This window comes from Trichoderma aggressivum (genome assembly GCF_033847375.1).
Source record: "Trichoderma aggressivum f. europaeum strain CBS 100526 chromosome Unknown scaffold_052, whole genome shotgun sequence".
Lineage (NCBI taxonomy): Eukaryota > Fungi > Ascomycota > Sordariomycetes > Hypocreales > Hypocreaceae > Trichoderma > Trichoderma aggressivum.
In genome coordinates this window covers 231,739-247,906 of record NW_026946418.1, presented here as the reverse complement: position 1 = coordinate 247,906, position 16,168 = coordinate 231,739, and the positions used below count along the sequence as shown (strand labels likewise).

Genomic DNA, 16,168 nt, shown 5'->3' with positions numbered 1-16,168 from the left:
AAGGTGTAATAAGGTGCAAATAGCTTTAAATAGCTTGTTATTACTGTTTTTTTTCTGTGTGATTACCAGTACAGGAAAACTCAGGAAAACCTCCTCTATTTATATTTCATTTTCCTCCACAAGCAGCCAGAATCATAGTACAAGACTAGTACCGTTAGATAGCCCTGTTTCCTAGCTATCAAATAGTATAACTTATGTAGTCCTATTCCTTCCAGTAGTAGCAGAATCGTTAAGTGTTCAACAAGTGTTTTGTTAAGGATTTATGTAAAAGTAACCTTTTGCCACAAATAATGAAATGAGCGATTTTGAGCAATTTGGCAAGGCCCCCCCTTACGATCTTAGAGACCCGCTTTTTCAAGCGATCTGATTGGCTAAAAACGCTTATATAAGCAGGATTCTAGTATTCTAATTAGCTGAAATTAGGATAAAAGTGGGTCTTTCGAAATTCAATTTGGATTTGGGATTTTCAGAAGTTGGCTATTATAGGGCTTTTGGGTACTGTAACCTTTTGTAAGCTAGGGAGCTTATAGTTACTAAATAAGCTATGCTTAATTAGGCAGTGGCTATTAAGATAAGTAGGAAGCTAAGCCTAAATAGGCAATTGCTTATAAGCTATAGGGTAGGTTGTAAGATTATAAATTAAGTATAGTTATAATTAAGGTTATAGAGTGTTATAGAAGGCTATAAGGGATAGCCAATTGGAAATAGCTGTAACTAGCGCTATAGGCTAGCTATAGAGCTCTAAAGAGCACTAAAATAACTGCTATAACTATAGCTATAATATTAATAATAACTATAGTCTTATAAAAAGTAAATAAAACCTTATATTAATATTATATTAAGTTTAATATTAATAATATATATTAATTTATTAAAGGATATAAGTTTAATAATAGCTTTTTTATTAAAAACTTTAATATAATTATAATATTTCTCTCCTAAGTATAAAGAATAAACTGCCTAAAAGGAACTAGTTATAAAAAAGCCTTTATATTACTTTATTAGCTTTTTTAATAATTTTCTTAATCCCTTTGCCTAGCTTAGGGTTCTTAATACCCTTTAGCTAGTTTAGCTTATACTTTGCCTCGCCTAGCTTTAGTCTTTCCTTCTTTAAAGCTTTTAATTACAGGTCTATAATTTTATTAATTATAGATTTAGCTATTTGCTTAGCTATCTTACTATATTAGGTTAAGGTCGGGTTATAGCTATTGCAAGTGGGTGCGTGGTCTCATTGGGTAGTCTTTTGCGTTATATACGCAATTTATTTTTAAGTAGGATTATCACTGCCTTTTATAACCTAACGGAATAATTAGCCTATCTAATTTAGTTAAGTTATTAAACTATAAATTATGGGCTTAAAGCTAGTTATATTATGCTTAAACTTTATTATTTAGGCCTTTTTATATATTTTAAGTTTAGTCTTAAACCTTAATTAGTTATACTTTATAGCTTAAATTTTTAAGGTTTAACTTAGTTAGCTATAGTTAATTAGGTTAAGCTATAAATTAATTCTGGATTTTAAACTAAAGGCTAGGGTATAGTTTTTTTTTAACTTAGCTATTATAGTTTTACTAAACTTTTTAATAATAAATATAATCTCTTTTATAATTATTATTATTATAATAATTATAAATATATAATTTAATATACTTTTTTTTTTAAATTATACTTTTTAATTATTAACCTTATACTTAAAACTACTTTTACTTTATATTTTTAGCCCTTAAATTTTATAAAATTATTAAAATTAATTATAGCTTTATATTAAAGCTTAATTAATAAGCCTAATATTTAGATTATATAAATATATTAATTATATACTAAGGGCTTAATACTTATATAATAAAAATATTTTAATTATATTATAAAATATAAATTAAAAGTTATATAACCTTATTTTATATTACCTTACTTATGGCTTATATAATATTAATATTATTTTTTGCAATAGTTTATAAAATAGTATACTTTGGCAATTTATATATTTTGTTTAATATCTTTAAGAATAATATTAGTCACTTTCTCACTAACCATAAAGATAAAAAGGGCAAAATATATACTAGAATTTCTTTTTTAAAAAACAATATACTACAAGTTGCGTACACTATGAATATAATAGCGAGAGTTCAAGGACAGCTTGAGGGTCTTCACCAACTCTAATACAACAGCTGCAAGATGCATGAATCCAAGCCTTGTTTCTTCATCTATAACCAAAAAACAAACATACAACAGCCGGTGTTCACTAATGGTCACCCACTTACCTACTAATCTGCCGGTTAGTGGTTTGTTTATGGGGGAGCAAATGAGACCCCGAACTTTCCACTACCTATGGTCGTATGTGTTTGTGTCGGCAGCGATCTGACCTTATGTGCCTCTAGCACGCTTTGGCGTCTCCCCCTGTCTCGTTTTATCCAAGTTCCACAAGCATTAGATAGATCAATGGCTCGTTTCTATAGGTATGGAATAGTAGCATAGTAGCATACCGAAAAAAGCAAAAGCAAAAGCTCTAGTTGTGGGGCGAAGCATATTCGCCGGCAGCTCCGGCAGCTACGGCAGCCACAACACAAGTAGAGAGAGTTGTAAAACCAGAATCCGTCCTTGGCTATAAATAGGCTTTGGTTGGATGAGTAAAACCGGGCGTATTCAAGCTCATTATTGGCCGTGATGAATGACATAACTCGGGCACAGTGTTGTAATGAGGTAGGAAATCGACCCAGGCTCCTACGTAATTTCCACCGCCGAGGAGGGGATGGAGATAACGCGACACAATATACTGGCTCGTGAAGCTCGTGTTTTCATCTTCATTCTTGGGAACTTCTCTTCATGAGGGAATCAGTACAATCATGTCCTCAGAGACACCAACCGTGCCCTTAGGCAACCGAAATACAACCACGTCAGACGCAACGTTGCTATCCAGACCTGAAACATTGGCTAGGACCGAGACTACTATCTATAAAAATGATACCACGCGGCAGCTGCAGCTCAAGTCGGTGCTGGTACAGCAGAAGTTGGACTGGTATACGGCTACGATGGCTATCAAAGCGTCGATACCACCAGCTGTGCTTGTATGTGCTATCCAGTCGGATAGTTGGATCAACCACTTCAAGACCAATGCCTACTTAGCTCCCATTATATCTACTTGTGTTCTGCCAGCTCTCCACCGGGCAATGTTAATAAGACACAATATTCGACTCACATTGGCAATTGTTTTGGCCTACTGTTGGGCACTACTCGCTGGCTGGTGTGGTGTTCAAGCCAGGCGACATACCACAAACGATGTCAACGAACTAAATGCATACAATTCATCGGCAGAAGCGGTTGTCGCCATTTTTTTAATATTCTTCATTTGGTGTTCGTGCACATTAAAATCTGCATTCCCTGACTGGGGCCTCCAATGTACTATTGCTGGCATCCTTACAGTCGCGACACTGCCGGGCATAGCTCGAGCCCCTAATACGAAGCAAGTTATTGATCAAACCAACAATATTTTGGAGTCTTTTCTAGTCGGACAAGCTGTTGGCTTTGTCAATGCACTGATATTATTCCCGCAAAGCTGCAGAGACGTCTTTAAAAAGGATATAAGAGCCTGTCTTGATGGGCTCGCGGGCGTCGCGCGGACTCAGAGAAAATGCATGGGAGATATTTTATTAAAGACAACCAATTCCACAGGAGGGATGGACAACAGCTCATCTGCCAGTCAACTTGAGGTCGCTCTGCAACATTTTGTCAACCAAGTCTCCAAGACTCGCCAAAATAGCGAATATGCGGCGCGAGAGATATCTTGGGGTGTCTTCGATCATTCACAACTCGAAGAAATTTCTTCATTATTGGTAGACCTCATACCACCGGCCTCTGGCCTAAACTCAGTAGCAGAGATGCTGCAACTATCTACTGCTGCAGGTTACGATCCCTCCAACGACGCATGTGGGATAAACCGACGTTCTGAGGCAGACAACGATTTGTCATATGACGATGACTGGCAACATCTCGAGGCAGCAATGCATCAGCATTCACAAATAATGACTGAGGCAATCATTGAAGGAATTGAGCACGCCAAACTTCGGCTAAAATTGGCAAAGGGACGCTCCCTGTTTGGCAGGCCTCGTGTGAGAGTGGTCGACGCGGAGCACCGCGCTGTTACCGTGAATCCGGGCGAAGCGGGCTTCCTTGAGTCATATCGCGACGTGTTCGAAAAGGGCCGTGTTCTAGGCCAAGAGAATGAGGCTATAAGTAGCAAGAAGCTGCTTGACTGTTACATTCAACGTAGGCCACAGGTTGAAAATCTGAGTCAATATACTTCGGAAATGCACTCCAACACTTTGCGGTACTTTCTATTTCTTCACGTAAGTAATGTATTATTTGTCTCCTTCTTACGTTACTAGTAGCTAATAATCATAGTCTCAAACTCTCCTCTCGTCTTTGGGAAATGAACTCCTTCATTTTCTCACTTTCCTCGACGACTGCTATTCGCGCCCTAAGCGGTTACTCATTCCGCCGTTCCTTCACCCCAATTATTGGGTTGAAAGATTTGTTCGCTTGGGAGGCATCCAAAAAGACAGTACTTCTCAGGACGCAGAAAAACAAACAAACGTCGAACTTGGTCCCGCATTTCACAGTCCAAAAAACCCCGACCACCTCCCACCTAGTGGCCTTATGGAGACTATTGGGGATCATATTCGCAAGATCCCTTCTGTGTTTCGTAGTGATCATGCAGCGTTCGGGCTCCGTGTTGTCTGTGCCATCATGACAATAGCTATTATTGCGTTCCTTCACGATGCGCAGAATTTCTATTTCAGACACCGGTTTCTTTGGTCGCTATTCGCCATATTGCTTTCCATGGCTCGCACTGCTGGATCATCAACCTTTCTTTTACTAGGTCGAGTACTTGGTACTCTAGCTTCAATGGTAGCGAGCTATATCATCTGGTACGTGGTCGACGAAAAGACTCCTGGTATATTAGTCTTCCTCTGGTTGTGGTTCATAGTGCTTGGCTATCTATGTAAGTCTCGTGGCTTCCATGTATTTAGCTATTGACGGCAAGCTTAATTTCGTTGCTGACTTGTGTATTTCAGTCGTCAAATTCCCTAGTCTCTTTAGCATATGGTTCGTTGCTCTCATTGCTTCAATCGTAATGATAGCAAATGAACTTCAAGTCCGAAAGTTGGGAGAAGCAGCCGTCTTGGCATCTGGACAGGCTGTGTATGCACCGTATATAATATTTCCTTACCGGCTTGCTTTCGTCACCCTTGGTGTTGTAACTGGATATTTCTGGACAATCTTCCCCTACCCTCTCTCCGAACATTCAGAACTCCGCGAAAATATGGCTAAAACCATGTATGGGTTAGCCTGTTATTACATGTGCATCCAGCAAACGGTTCTCGCACATCTTCACGGTGATTTCGGTGACATTCAAGATAAAACAAGTCCCGGATTTCACCTTCAAGCAGCTCGCCGTCGCATCTTTCACAAATACCAAGCCCTGAGCACCAGCACCAAAATATGTTACCAGTTCCTTGACTGGGAATTTGGCCTTGGCGGCCGCTTTCCTAAGCAAACATATGGCGAAATGATCTCTATCCTCGAGCGTCTTGGAAGCTACATGACTCTTATAAGCTATGTGTCTCGGGAATTGAAGGCCTCAAAGGCGACCTCCTCGTGGTGGGTCAACGATCCAACTGGTACAGCTCAAGCTCATTTAACTCCTGAAGGCGTTACAACAAGAATGATCATATTGCATTCTGCACTGAGTCGGGCGCATCCGCTGCCACCAGAACTGACAGAGTTGGAAATACCGCACATGGGAGAATTCCTAACTAGAGATGTGCCTGCAGATGCTGGCTTCGCTGCCGCGGCATTGATTCACAGTGTTAATTGGTATTTAATTCGGGATGTTAATCGTTTGACTCAGTAAGTGGCAAGCTCTGCTCTGATATTCATATTCTTATTTTATATGAGAAACTTATCCTCCTTGTGCAATGAGATCCTATATTAATATCCTTTTGCGCGAACAGGCTGGCGAGAGAACTTGTCGGAGAACTCAGCTTTTCGTTTAGCATTACTCATGACAAGCATACTGAAAACGGCCTATAGTGGCCTAGACGCAACGGCCAACATGTACTTGGCCCTGGAAGCAATCTTGAGCGCTGGATTGCTCGGTTGCACCAGCAAGGAGCCTCTATTATGATCATATACGGGCATCATGACAGAGCCGTGGCCCCGGGATGCAAATCTCTTCCCAAGAGTAGAAGGGAGGCGCTCGAGCGTCTAGAAGAAAATTACCAAGATCTTGAGACCATGGTGGGAAGTAGTGTTGTTTAACACTACCTACGCATAAAGAGAACGGAAGCAGCAGAACTAAGTGAAACAGACGTGGAGGAAATACGCTAATCAATAAATGAGCTGTTTTAGATAATGCTACTTGGAAATACTTAAATAGGAGATCACGATGCCTTATAAGAGTGATCCATCGGGGAATGGATCACCTGCTCAATACGGTTATAAGCAGTCATATTAACCGGAGTCATGGGCTGGTGTTTTTCTAGCTAAGATCACAGTAGATTCTTGTATATGATGTCCTATTATACCTGGTGAGCCTGTAGACCTAGTGTTATAGCCTGCTACCCTTTTTATACACACTTGAGTGAGTCTGAAGCTAGACGCGGATTGATAATGTATTCTATATCTTTATTTTGCCGGGTCGCAGAAGAGGTGTCGGGGCTCCGTTTCAATAACGGACCAAAAAATCTGAACAATGGCTGCCATTTTAGCGCGAGGTTCAACGGTCTTCAAAATTGAAAGTGCATGACCTCTAAATCTAGAGTTTTCGGATAAATAAAAATGGAAGATTTTGAACTTAATTCAAGCCCTTGACGGGACCTTGAATTCTCCATTACCTATGGTCGCATGTGTCTGATCTTCTACCAATTAGACATATATAAAGCCATCTTGAACCAAGCTAGCATATAAGGCTTCAAAGAAATATTCCCATACGAGATTTTACGCAACATGTTTGAGGTAGAGAGTAATATCATGTATATGTTTCCCAAATAGTCCCATCTTCAGCAATACAACATACCGGTTGCCCAAAAGTGTTAACTTTAGTCACCTGGGTGCATATATCTCCTACCCCGGGACTGATAGAGCTTTCTAGATCAATAAAAATGTCCCCTTAAGTCACAGCATTTAAGCGAAATAACGTTGCATGAACCGATTCCCTTGGTAGAACAATCACCTGCTCCATGAGTCAAAGTCCCCCCACCTTACCTCAGATTGTAAATCTTCTACTCAAGTATACCAACTTGATTTGTCAACTATAATTGAGTAATTACCAAGCTTTCTGACCGTGACCTTAGCCAACCAGAGCGAAGTGTAATTTCCAAGTTGGTGATGTCTAATGTGCCAAAACACCAGCGCTAAATGAAGTTTAAACGACTTTTGACCTACAATGGGTGTTTATTACTCTAGTACACCGCATTCAAAAGCAGCAAGACTTCATTCTATTATTGTCATTCTACTAAATGGATATCTCGCGATGTTGTGTCTGTGGCGTTGGGAAATCCCTTGGCATCTACCTACTTGACATACAAACCAAAGCACGCTTTGTGCATTCACGCTTTATAATAGCCCAATATTGTTAACAAATTAGAATTTGACATCTCTACAGCTCTCGAGGGATGTATATGTCATGCCGACTGATAGGCAAAATAAGATGGCCTTGATCGAATCATGACCGACTCAACGGGTTTGCCTGCCCTTTTAGACGCCTTTAGCGGGCATGAGACTTGTTTAGTTTGATGTGTCTTGTAATGAACCATTGCCCTTTCTAGGCAGCCGGACGATTCCTATCTCGGATGGAAGCAAATCATCTGATATTAGCTGCCCCGCCCTACGAGATCCCAAAGCCTGGCAACAGAAACTGATATAAGTCTGTTTCTCCGCAAACTGGCTGATTGGGTAAGCAAGCTGTGCGAATAATTTCCCTGGAACTGACCAAGTCAGAGGCAACTTTTTCCGAGCTGTGGGGATCTTCGCGATACTGTTGGCCTAACTGGGTTGGATCGGCCATGTAGGGATAAGTCAAATCATTAGTACGGAGTACACCTACTGATTTGGGTAATTATTTATCTTCAACTCCTGCATAATTTAGACTTATAATACCACTGATGAGTTATAAGAGTCGATAATGGGTTTAGTTATTATAAGTAGTTGCTTGAGAACTGGCTCTTTTACGACCACCAGCCAGGCTGTGAAGGCATCTACGAGCTATTTTGCATGTCTACGCATGGGAATCTTGTCGACACGTCCATTACATAATTCTCTGTACAACTTCTTGAGCCATGGCGTGGACCGAAGCCTCTATCCCTGATCTCACTGGCAAAGTCATACTAGTCACAGGTGGAAAGTGAGTTGTGTCCCATCTTCCAATCACCAATACCCAACTGACGAAAATGAATCAGCTCTGGTCTTGGGCTTGAGACAGTCAAACAATTGGCATTGCATGGTGCCAAGGTATATGTTGGGGCAAGATCCGAATCTCGAGCGAAACAGGCAATTGATGAGATTGTTTCTCATCATCAATCCATACCCAAAGAGCGGTTGCAATGGCTTCCACTGGATCTAGAAAATCTGCAAAATGTCATTGAAGCGGCAAAATTACTTTCTACCACAGAAAGCAGACTTGATGTTTTGGGTAAAATAGCATTCGTCATATCAATTATTGATAGCATGCTAATATGTTTATTACAGTCAATAATGCAGGCATTGGACCGGAAACTTTTATAACCACAAAAGAAGGATTGGAACAGACAATAGCGGTAAAGTGAGTGCACCGTCTTCAGCTAACGCTTTCCCTTTTTCCTATTCTACTTTTTCCATTACAATACTGATATATCTGTCTAGTCATGTCGGGCATTTTGTTCTCACAAAAAACCTTCTACCGTTGCTCAAGGCCACAGCGAAAGTGCCAGGCTCTGACGTCCGGATCGTTACGGTAAGCTCTCTTGACAAAAGAATCTTCGAACATGGCTTGACTAAGTGACATTCTAGGTGAGCTCTGTGGCTGAGAAATTTGCGCCTAAAAGCAATAACTTTACAGGCATTAAAGACCTCAAGGATCCTGGAGCAGCGAACCCGAATGATTACGCCTCTCGCAAAGCGACTTTTAAACGCTACGGCGCCAGTAAACTGGCTAATATCCTCTTTACAAAGGAACTACAAAACAAGCTCACTCAAGAAGACGCCAACATCACAGCTATTACACTTGACCCAGGGCCAGTTTCAACCGAAAGCGGCATGGGAATCTTCCCCGGTGTGTTGAAGCCGGTCTTGAAGTTGGTCATGAAAAGTGTCGCAAAAGGCGCTTTAACGCAACTTTTCTGTGCAACTGCGGTAGAAGTTGCGAAAAACCCTGACCGCTACAAAGGCCAGTTTTTGAATGGCCCCGACAAGATTGACCAACCGTCAGATAAGGCTCGCAACAGAGAGCTGGCTCGATCGCTTTGGCGAATTACAGAGGAGGCGTTAGCGGAAGCGGGAATCTCAACTTTACCCTAAAATTAATGTCTAGTTTTGATCTTGTATATTTCGTATAGATTAATGGGTGTAGCTGATCTATCACTTTTGATTTCAAGTATTGGTGTTTCATCTCAACTTTGGTGTGATGGAAAGCTTCTGGCCGCTGTTGTATAAACCTAAGATCCCAGCATGACACAGAAGTCGCTGAGCAAGCTTCGCAGAGAGGTAGCGTGGAAACATCATAAGAGCCTGAAACTACAAATTGTCAAAATTGTCTTCATTAACATGATGGACAATAACTCCACGAAGTATGCCAAGACGTGGCTGTTCTTCGGAGACTCAGGAGACCAGACGAGCTGGGGGAAAGCTAGGTCGACTTTGGATTGGCTATCGAAGAATAAGTTCTCGGATGAATAGCATTGGGAGAATAAGCAGGAGGAAATATTCACGATCTTAAGATACTATAAGAATGATCTATCATGAGTCCACAAATCATATTGTATTAAATCTTTTTGACATAAGTCTGTCTTACGTAACTATACATCAGTTGGGAGAGCGCGGATCACATTCCAATGACAGCTACACTTGTAGCCTTTTTGTTCAAGTAGAGAACACAAATTCGGCTCCAACAAGTTGAAGAACAAGAAAGATAGAAAAAATAGAAGAAGCAGCAGAAACGCAATCATTGTCGTTCATGACAATCTCTCATGAGCTTTGGGGGCGAAGTAGTCATCTAAGAAGACATTGGTGATTGTCGTAAAAGGCCCTCTTGTTGTAGGACTATCTAAAGAGCGACTGACCTCCATCTTCACGATACCATAACTGATGGCAAATACGTTGTTGCCGGTGTATCTCTCCTCGGACGATTCGTAACGCCGCTCTACGCGAGCTAGGACTGGTTGCGCCAGTGGTCCAAGATTGCCGCTTTATGCTGGTAAGGAGATCGTAGCTGTCAACATCCCGACCACTATAAAGAGCTTATCTCGATTCATAGTTCTAGCCATGGTAAATATTTCCTCCCGGATCATTGAGTTACAAAGGATTTGTGATAAAACCCGCACATGGTTTTTCAGCTGCAGACGGACAACACGCGAGGGTGGCGATTGGAGCTACACGGGGTTCAAAGTTCAACATTGGCCGTAGCACTTCGAGAGCGATCCTTCCTATGGAATTCCTTTCCTTGACCGATCGATGGTCAGTTTGTATGAATTCATAGCGGTTCTCCCCGACCAATTCGGATAAGACGCTGGTGTTGCTCGGTGCATAGGCGCACAGCGGGTCCTCTGCGTCTGCTACGATGCTACCAAGGTTTAGACTTCCTACCGGTATAGGTTCTGACAGTAGGAGAAAGGGCATACTTATATTGTTTAAACCTGGGGTTCACACTAGTGTAGACTCATCTTGAGGCGGTTGGCGGGACGATATTGGTGATGGTCGAATTCCCTTTGTTTCGAGTTCAGATAGCTTAAGCGACTGTTCTGTGAGTCCTTCTCTCGCCCCTGTTTCGTTTTGGGCATGTTTCAGCCCCGATCTCCTCAAGCTCTTAGTAGATACCAAGTCCATTTTAGATAGTGCTTCGCTGAGTGGAATGGCATCTTCGCCCCATGTTTCAACCTTCTGAAACGATGCCTCTGGATCAACTGCAACTTCGGACTGAACAGAGTAGATTGGCTGCAGAGGAACTTTCAGTCCATGAGACTCCAACGTGCCCAAAGTCGAGCTTGAATCTGCTTCTTTTGCCGCTTCCACTAGACTCTGTCTCTTATCGGCGCTTAAATTTGTAGGAAGCACTGCCCATTGAGAAAACCTTTCCAGAAGTCCAGTCCCCCCTTCTTTGACTGCAGTAAGAGCTGCTTCGTACGGTCTATGTCTTGCGGCTAACAGCAGCCGAACAATTTCCACATGGCCTTGACTGGCGGCATATACCACGAGCGTGTCACCGTTTATGGACCCTTCTGGCCAAGCTCCAGCTTTCAATAGGTATCGTACCCCCTCATCGTTGCCCGTTTTTACGGCTAGAGCGAGCGCTGTCTGTCCGTCTGCATCCTGACTCTCAAGATCTGCGTTATTCCAGATTATAAATTTAAGAATATTGTTCCACCCCTCTCGCGCCGCGATCGCGAATGCCGACTCTCCGGCAGCATCTGGATTGTCAATGCTTGACCCGTAATCTACAAGAAGATTTATTGAGGCATTAGATCCGACCTTTGTTGCCTCCAGGAAATAGTTGTAGTGAGCAACTTCTCCCTGCGATAATAGGCATTTTAAGATGTCTAGCTTGCCGCCAGCCAAAGCCGCCAGGAATGCTCTGCTTCTAAAATCATTCGCAGATTCAGAGGGATAGAATGGAAGAAGCAGCATGAATGTGTTTTCATCACCATAGATTGCCGCATATTCAAGCGGACTTTTGTCCAGTTTATCTGCTCCCAAGATGGCTGAAGTGTCTAAATGAGTCGACTCCAGAACGCGAGCGTTGAAATCAACCAAACAACGCATAGTCTCGGAGTTTCCGCTCATCGCGGCGTAGTGCCAAACTGTTCTTCTGTCCAAATCTTGTTGGCTTTGGGATTTTTGTGTTAGAAGAATTGCGACGCAGTCGTTAAAGCCTTTCAGGGCTGCTAGGTGAAGCGGTGTTCGACCCCATTCGTCTTGTTCATCCGCCATTGTTTCATCAACGAGTGGTGGATTAATTGCCCAATCCAGCCCAAAGTATGAGACAAGATGAAGCCAAGAGGACTTGACGAGTTTATCAGTTGTCGCCTTCTTTTCCAACTGGGGCGTGAATATTGCGTGGCATAAACTCGCTACCCTCGTCTTATCATTCAACAGCATTGAGCACAATCGCCTAAGTTGCTCGTATTCCTCTGCATCACTTCGGACTGCGTTGCGCAAGTGGCACCCCCAGTAGGTAACCGCATAATCTAAAAATGGATTGCTACCAAGCTGATCATTGAGAGAGCCGTGGGTCGTTGCTTTGTCAATCTTGCTGGCAATTAGATACTGTAGACAATGGCCCGCGATCATCTTCTCATCGTCCATAACGGTACACGATTGTTGTTCGAGGAATGCCTTGACGGAAGTGCGTGTAAATGTGACCGTTCCTCCAGCCTGTGCTAGAGTCATGCATGCTTCTACAATCAAGGGGACATCGATTTCTGCCGCACCTAGGACTGAGGAGTGGTGAATTTCGAGAAGTTCCACAGTTTCGAGTGGTCGTTGAGAATAAAATAGCCAGGTGAGGGTTCGTTTTGCCAAGTCTGCCATATGCGGCCTCTGGTTTTGGATTCGATACAAGCTGTCCTGGTAAGCAGAGTATGGACTTCGGTGAAGTTCAGCCTCCTGCATTCTAACCTGTCTCTTGGTATATTTCTGCCGGAACGCATCAACGTGTAAGGCGATGGGCGAAAACCTGATGTATGAACCATATCAGAACTATGCGCTTCACTAACGACAATGAATGGATAACGGAAATACCATACATATGATGCCACTCACTAGCAGCTACAAGAGCAGAAACAACCTCATCCAATAAGTCACCGTCAGCCGCAAAAAGTGGTACAGGCTGTAGCTTAGTTTTGGCATAATGCTTGATGTCTTCTTTCGATGGCAAGACGTCAACCTTCGAGCCAACTGCCAAGGCATCGAAAATCTGGCGAGGCCGTGAAAAAGCAAGTAGCCGGGCTGGCGAGGCTTTTATCGACGTGAGTAGATGCAGCAAGTCAGGCATGTAGGCTGGCCCGCATTCATCCAAGGCGTCGAAAATGAAGTATACCTGTGAGAATCGTTTTGAGACAGTTAGGAGGACCGAAACGAGACTGGTGAAAGGAATGTGCTCTGATCTTGAAGCTAAGTTTTCGAGGGCAGCCACTTCATCAACTCGCGACAAGGATTGTAAGTACAGCTGTCGAAGCAGCGCCAATACGACATTTCGCATCGGACTGGACTTTCTATAGCTGAAATAGAAGTAGGCTAACCCAATGTTTAAAGATCTATTAGCCTGTTGCCGTTTTTGAACTTCGTCGATTGCCAAAGACCTAGACGTTGCATCAAATGAGTAACGGGGAGAATCTTGGACTTGAGGCACAGAGTTACTCACGTCAGAATCGTCTTGCCCGAGCTAGGTCCTCCTAGGCAAAAGAGGGTGTTAGGGTCTTCCAGACGGTATACATTGAGCCATCTCCGGAAGTTTGCTTGGTTAATGAGCCATAGTCCGGTGCCTTCTAGTCGAAGCCAGCGCGCCGACCGATGAGCTGTAATGTAATCTGCACCATCTCGCCATAAAGCTCCGCCTAGGTCTACTGTATACTTTGGAGCGGGTTCTTCGGACTCAAGTGACGTAGAGCGTTCAATGCTAAGTCATGTTAGCACAGAGATCTCATGCGGAAACATTCACAAAGAATTACTTTTCCTCAACCTCGACAGACAGGCTTGAAGATGCTGGATCTGTTTCAGGCCTTCGGCAGGCGTGAATGGGAGCCTGGAAGCATTAGACACGTTGGAGGAATTTCGCCCCAACAGCTCGGATTCCAACGAGACAATACAGTCTTTCACGTCGTTAAGACAAATCAATAGATTTTTGGAGACAATAACGGCATTTGTTTCGGACAAGGCTCCCATTTCGAGTGACTCCAGGACATTACGCAGTTGAGAAAGCTCATAGATCAAGTGCTCAGCCAGCAACTGGCTTGTGTAGTTCCATTCCCTGTAGAGCGACCCTGAGATCTGAAGCATCAATCCTAACAAGCTGCAGGCGGCAGAATCGATCAAGGACAGATCCATGGTGTAGATGAAACGTAAGATTGGCGTATGTACAAGGCTCTCTCACGTTTGTGCTCGGCTAGCTGAGGTTGTCACTTAGACTCTCTGTCTTTGAGTAGTATTTAACGAATCCAGGTCAATGAAGGGCGCTCCTATTATATCGAAGTTGTCACGAGGTGCGAAAAAGACTCTAGTCCGCCCCTTTGTTGTTTGTTACGCGGATTACGCAACCTCAATATATCTAGATGACAAAGAAAGTACACTGCTTTAATGAGCGTAACGGCATTGTGTGGTGTATTGTAACAAAGTCGGCAAACGGCTCACATTCCAAAATAAACACTTTCGACTCACATTAAGTACCAGTACTTTGTCTCAATTGGACAAAGAATCAGGTATGTTTGCCTATTGTGAAACGTCTAAGATTGTGGATGCGAGAGTATACAGGTGATTTGTAGTGGAGGCTGTAATGCCACCTATATTCTCTATGGAATCGATAGAACATTTACTTCCACTTATATGATGGTATTAAGATCCTGGTTTAAAAAAAATCAAGCTGACATTAATTAGAAGAGAGGGTCTTGAGACATGTTGTCTCGTCAATAGTAAGCGGATATGATGTACAAGAAAGCGAGGCGAATGTGGTTGCACCCATACATGTGTATATTATCAATCCTTTTAGGCTGTAGAGTATGACGAGTCCAGCATCCATGCTATCCATTGTTTCACAATCAATCACGAAGCCGGCCAAAAAGTCTCAGTAGCCCAAATAGAAGATGCCTAGCCACAGAGCCACACCCGGTGCACATCGCAGACGAGGTCAGCCGGCGCATCATAACAATTGCTATTGTAGGAGCCATCCCCATTGTTCAGCCATAGCGGACCACCGCAACCTTGTAGTGTATAACTGTACCCGTTGCCCTGGAGTGGGTGGGGGGTGATGTTGCATGGGCTCTCGCCAACATAGCTGATGAAGGTCCAGGCGCAGGGGTCTGTACCATCAACCCACATCACTGATAGGCAGCGGGAGTTGTTAGTGCTTCCTTTTCTTCAAAGGGGAGAATATAGGGCTGCGTGAAGACAGAAGATATACAGCCAAGAACGCACCATTCCAATGGTTAGCGGCTGTCCCGATTGCTATAGCAGCCTTGGTACCTGAAGCTAAGGCTAGCATTGTAGGAAGAAGGTTCCGAATGAAAAGCATTGTAGAAAGTAGAAGTCGTTACTAAATTGCTATATGAGACCGTGTTTGCTTAATTGTTCAAGGAATAGGCTTAACAGTGTTATCATGAAGGAACATTTGGGGTCGGGGATAGTTTTTATAATCTTTTCCAAGTTAACAGAGACATTGTGCATATATTGAATCATTCAACATTATATGATAGTCAGTCAGCCTTGCTTGATACAACCACATATCGGTCTTTTCCGGCGCTATTGACATAATGTTAAATTAAGCGTAATTAGGTGGGGAGCATTTGTTTACTCTGGCAGAGCCTTGAGTGGATTCTTGATAGAGCCGAAGAGAAAATATATTCGATGCGGGGTCATCACTGTCACGAGGATGAATCCTTTGTAAACTGAATATGCATGAATGCTATATTAACGAATAGAATCAATGGCTAGAGCCAGACTTAGCCTTCTTCAAACTGGCCTACAACCCTCCCTTTCTCATTCACCTTCCCCTTGCGTCCTGTATATATTTAATTCACTTACTAAGGAATGTTATAAGCGCATTAGGGCTGGCATACTGGATTTGTTCGCCAAAAGGTTGGGTGCCCGGAGGCTATTGAGATATATACAGATATTGCAACGCCCACTGGCTAGCTCGATGGACTGCATGGGCCCTTCATGCTTCTGGCTCAACTCGGCATTTTAGCATTCATAATGGTTGCTTAGGTAG

The 16,168-nt window shown here is 42.9% G+C and overlaps 3 protein-coding genes across 3 annotated transcripts; 2 read left to right on the top strand and 1 right to left on the bottom strand.

Moving 5' to 3' along the window:
• Window positions 1–3,674: 3,674 nt before the first annotated feature.
• Window positions 3,675–5,911, top strand: Triagg1_9409 (uncharacterized protein; the record flags this gene model as incomplete). The annotated part of the gene is made up of 3 exons (XM_062904364.1): window positions 3,675–4,343; window positions 4,399–4,999; window positions 5,073–5,911. 3 exons carry the CDS (start codon window positions 3,675–3,677, stop codon window positions 5,909–5,911), a joined length of 2,109 nt encoding a protein of 702 aa, XP_062751703.1.
• A 2,425-nt stretch (window positions 5,912–8,336) lies between these two features.
• Triagg1_9408 (uncharacterized protein) lies at window positions 8,337–9,552 on the top strand (the record flags this gene model as incomplete). The annotated part of the gene is made up of 5 exons (XM_062904363.1): window positions 8,337–8,401; window positions 8,457–8,689; window positions 8,746–8,818; window positions 8,899–8,989; window positions 9,046–9,552. The coding sequence occupies 5 exons, from the start codon at window positions 8,337–8,339 to the stop codon at window positions 9,550–9,552; spliced, it is 969 nt and encodes a 322-aa protein (XP_062751702.1).
• Window positions 9,553–10,893: 1,341 nt separating this feature from the next.
• Window positions 10,894–14,292, bottom strand: Triagg1_9407 (uncharacterized protein; the record flags this gene model as incomplete). The annotated part of the gene is made up of 4 exons (XM_062904362.1): window positions 10,894–12,922; window positions 12,993–13,547; window positions 13,610–13,864; window positions 13,928–14,292. 4 exons carry the CDS (start codon window positions 14,290–14,292, stop codon window positions 10,894–10,896), a joined length of 3,204 nt encoding a protein of 1,067 aa, XP_062751701.1.
• Window positions 14,293–16,168: the final 1,876 nt, after the last annotated feature.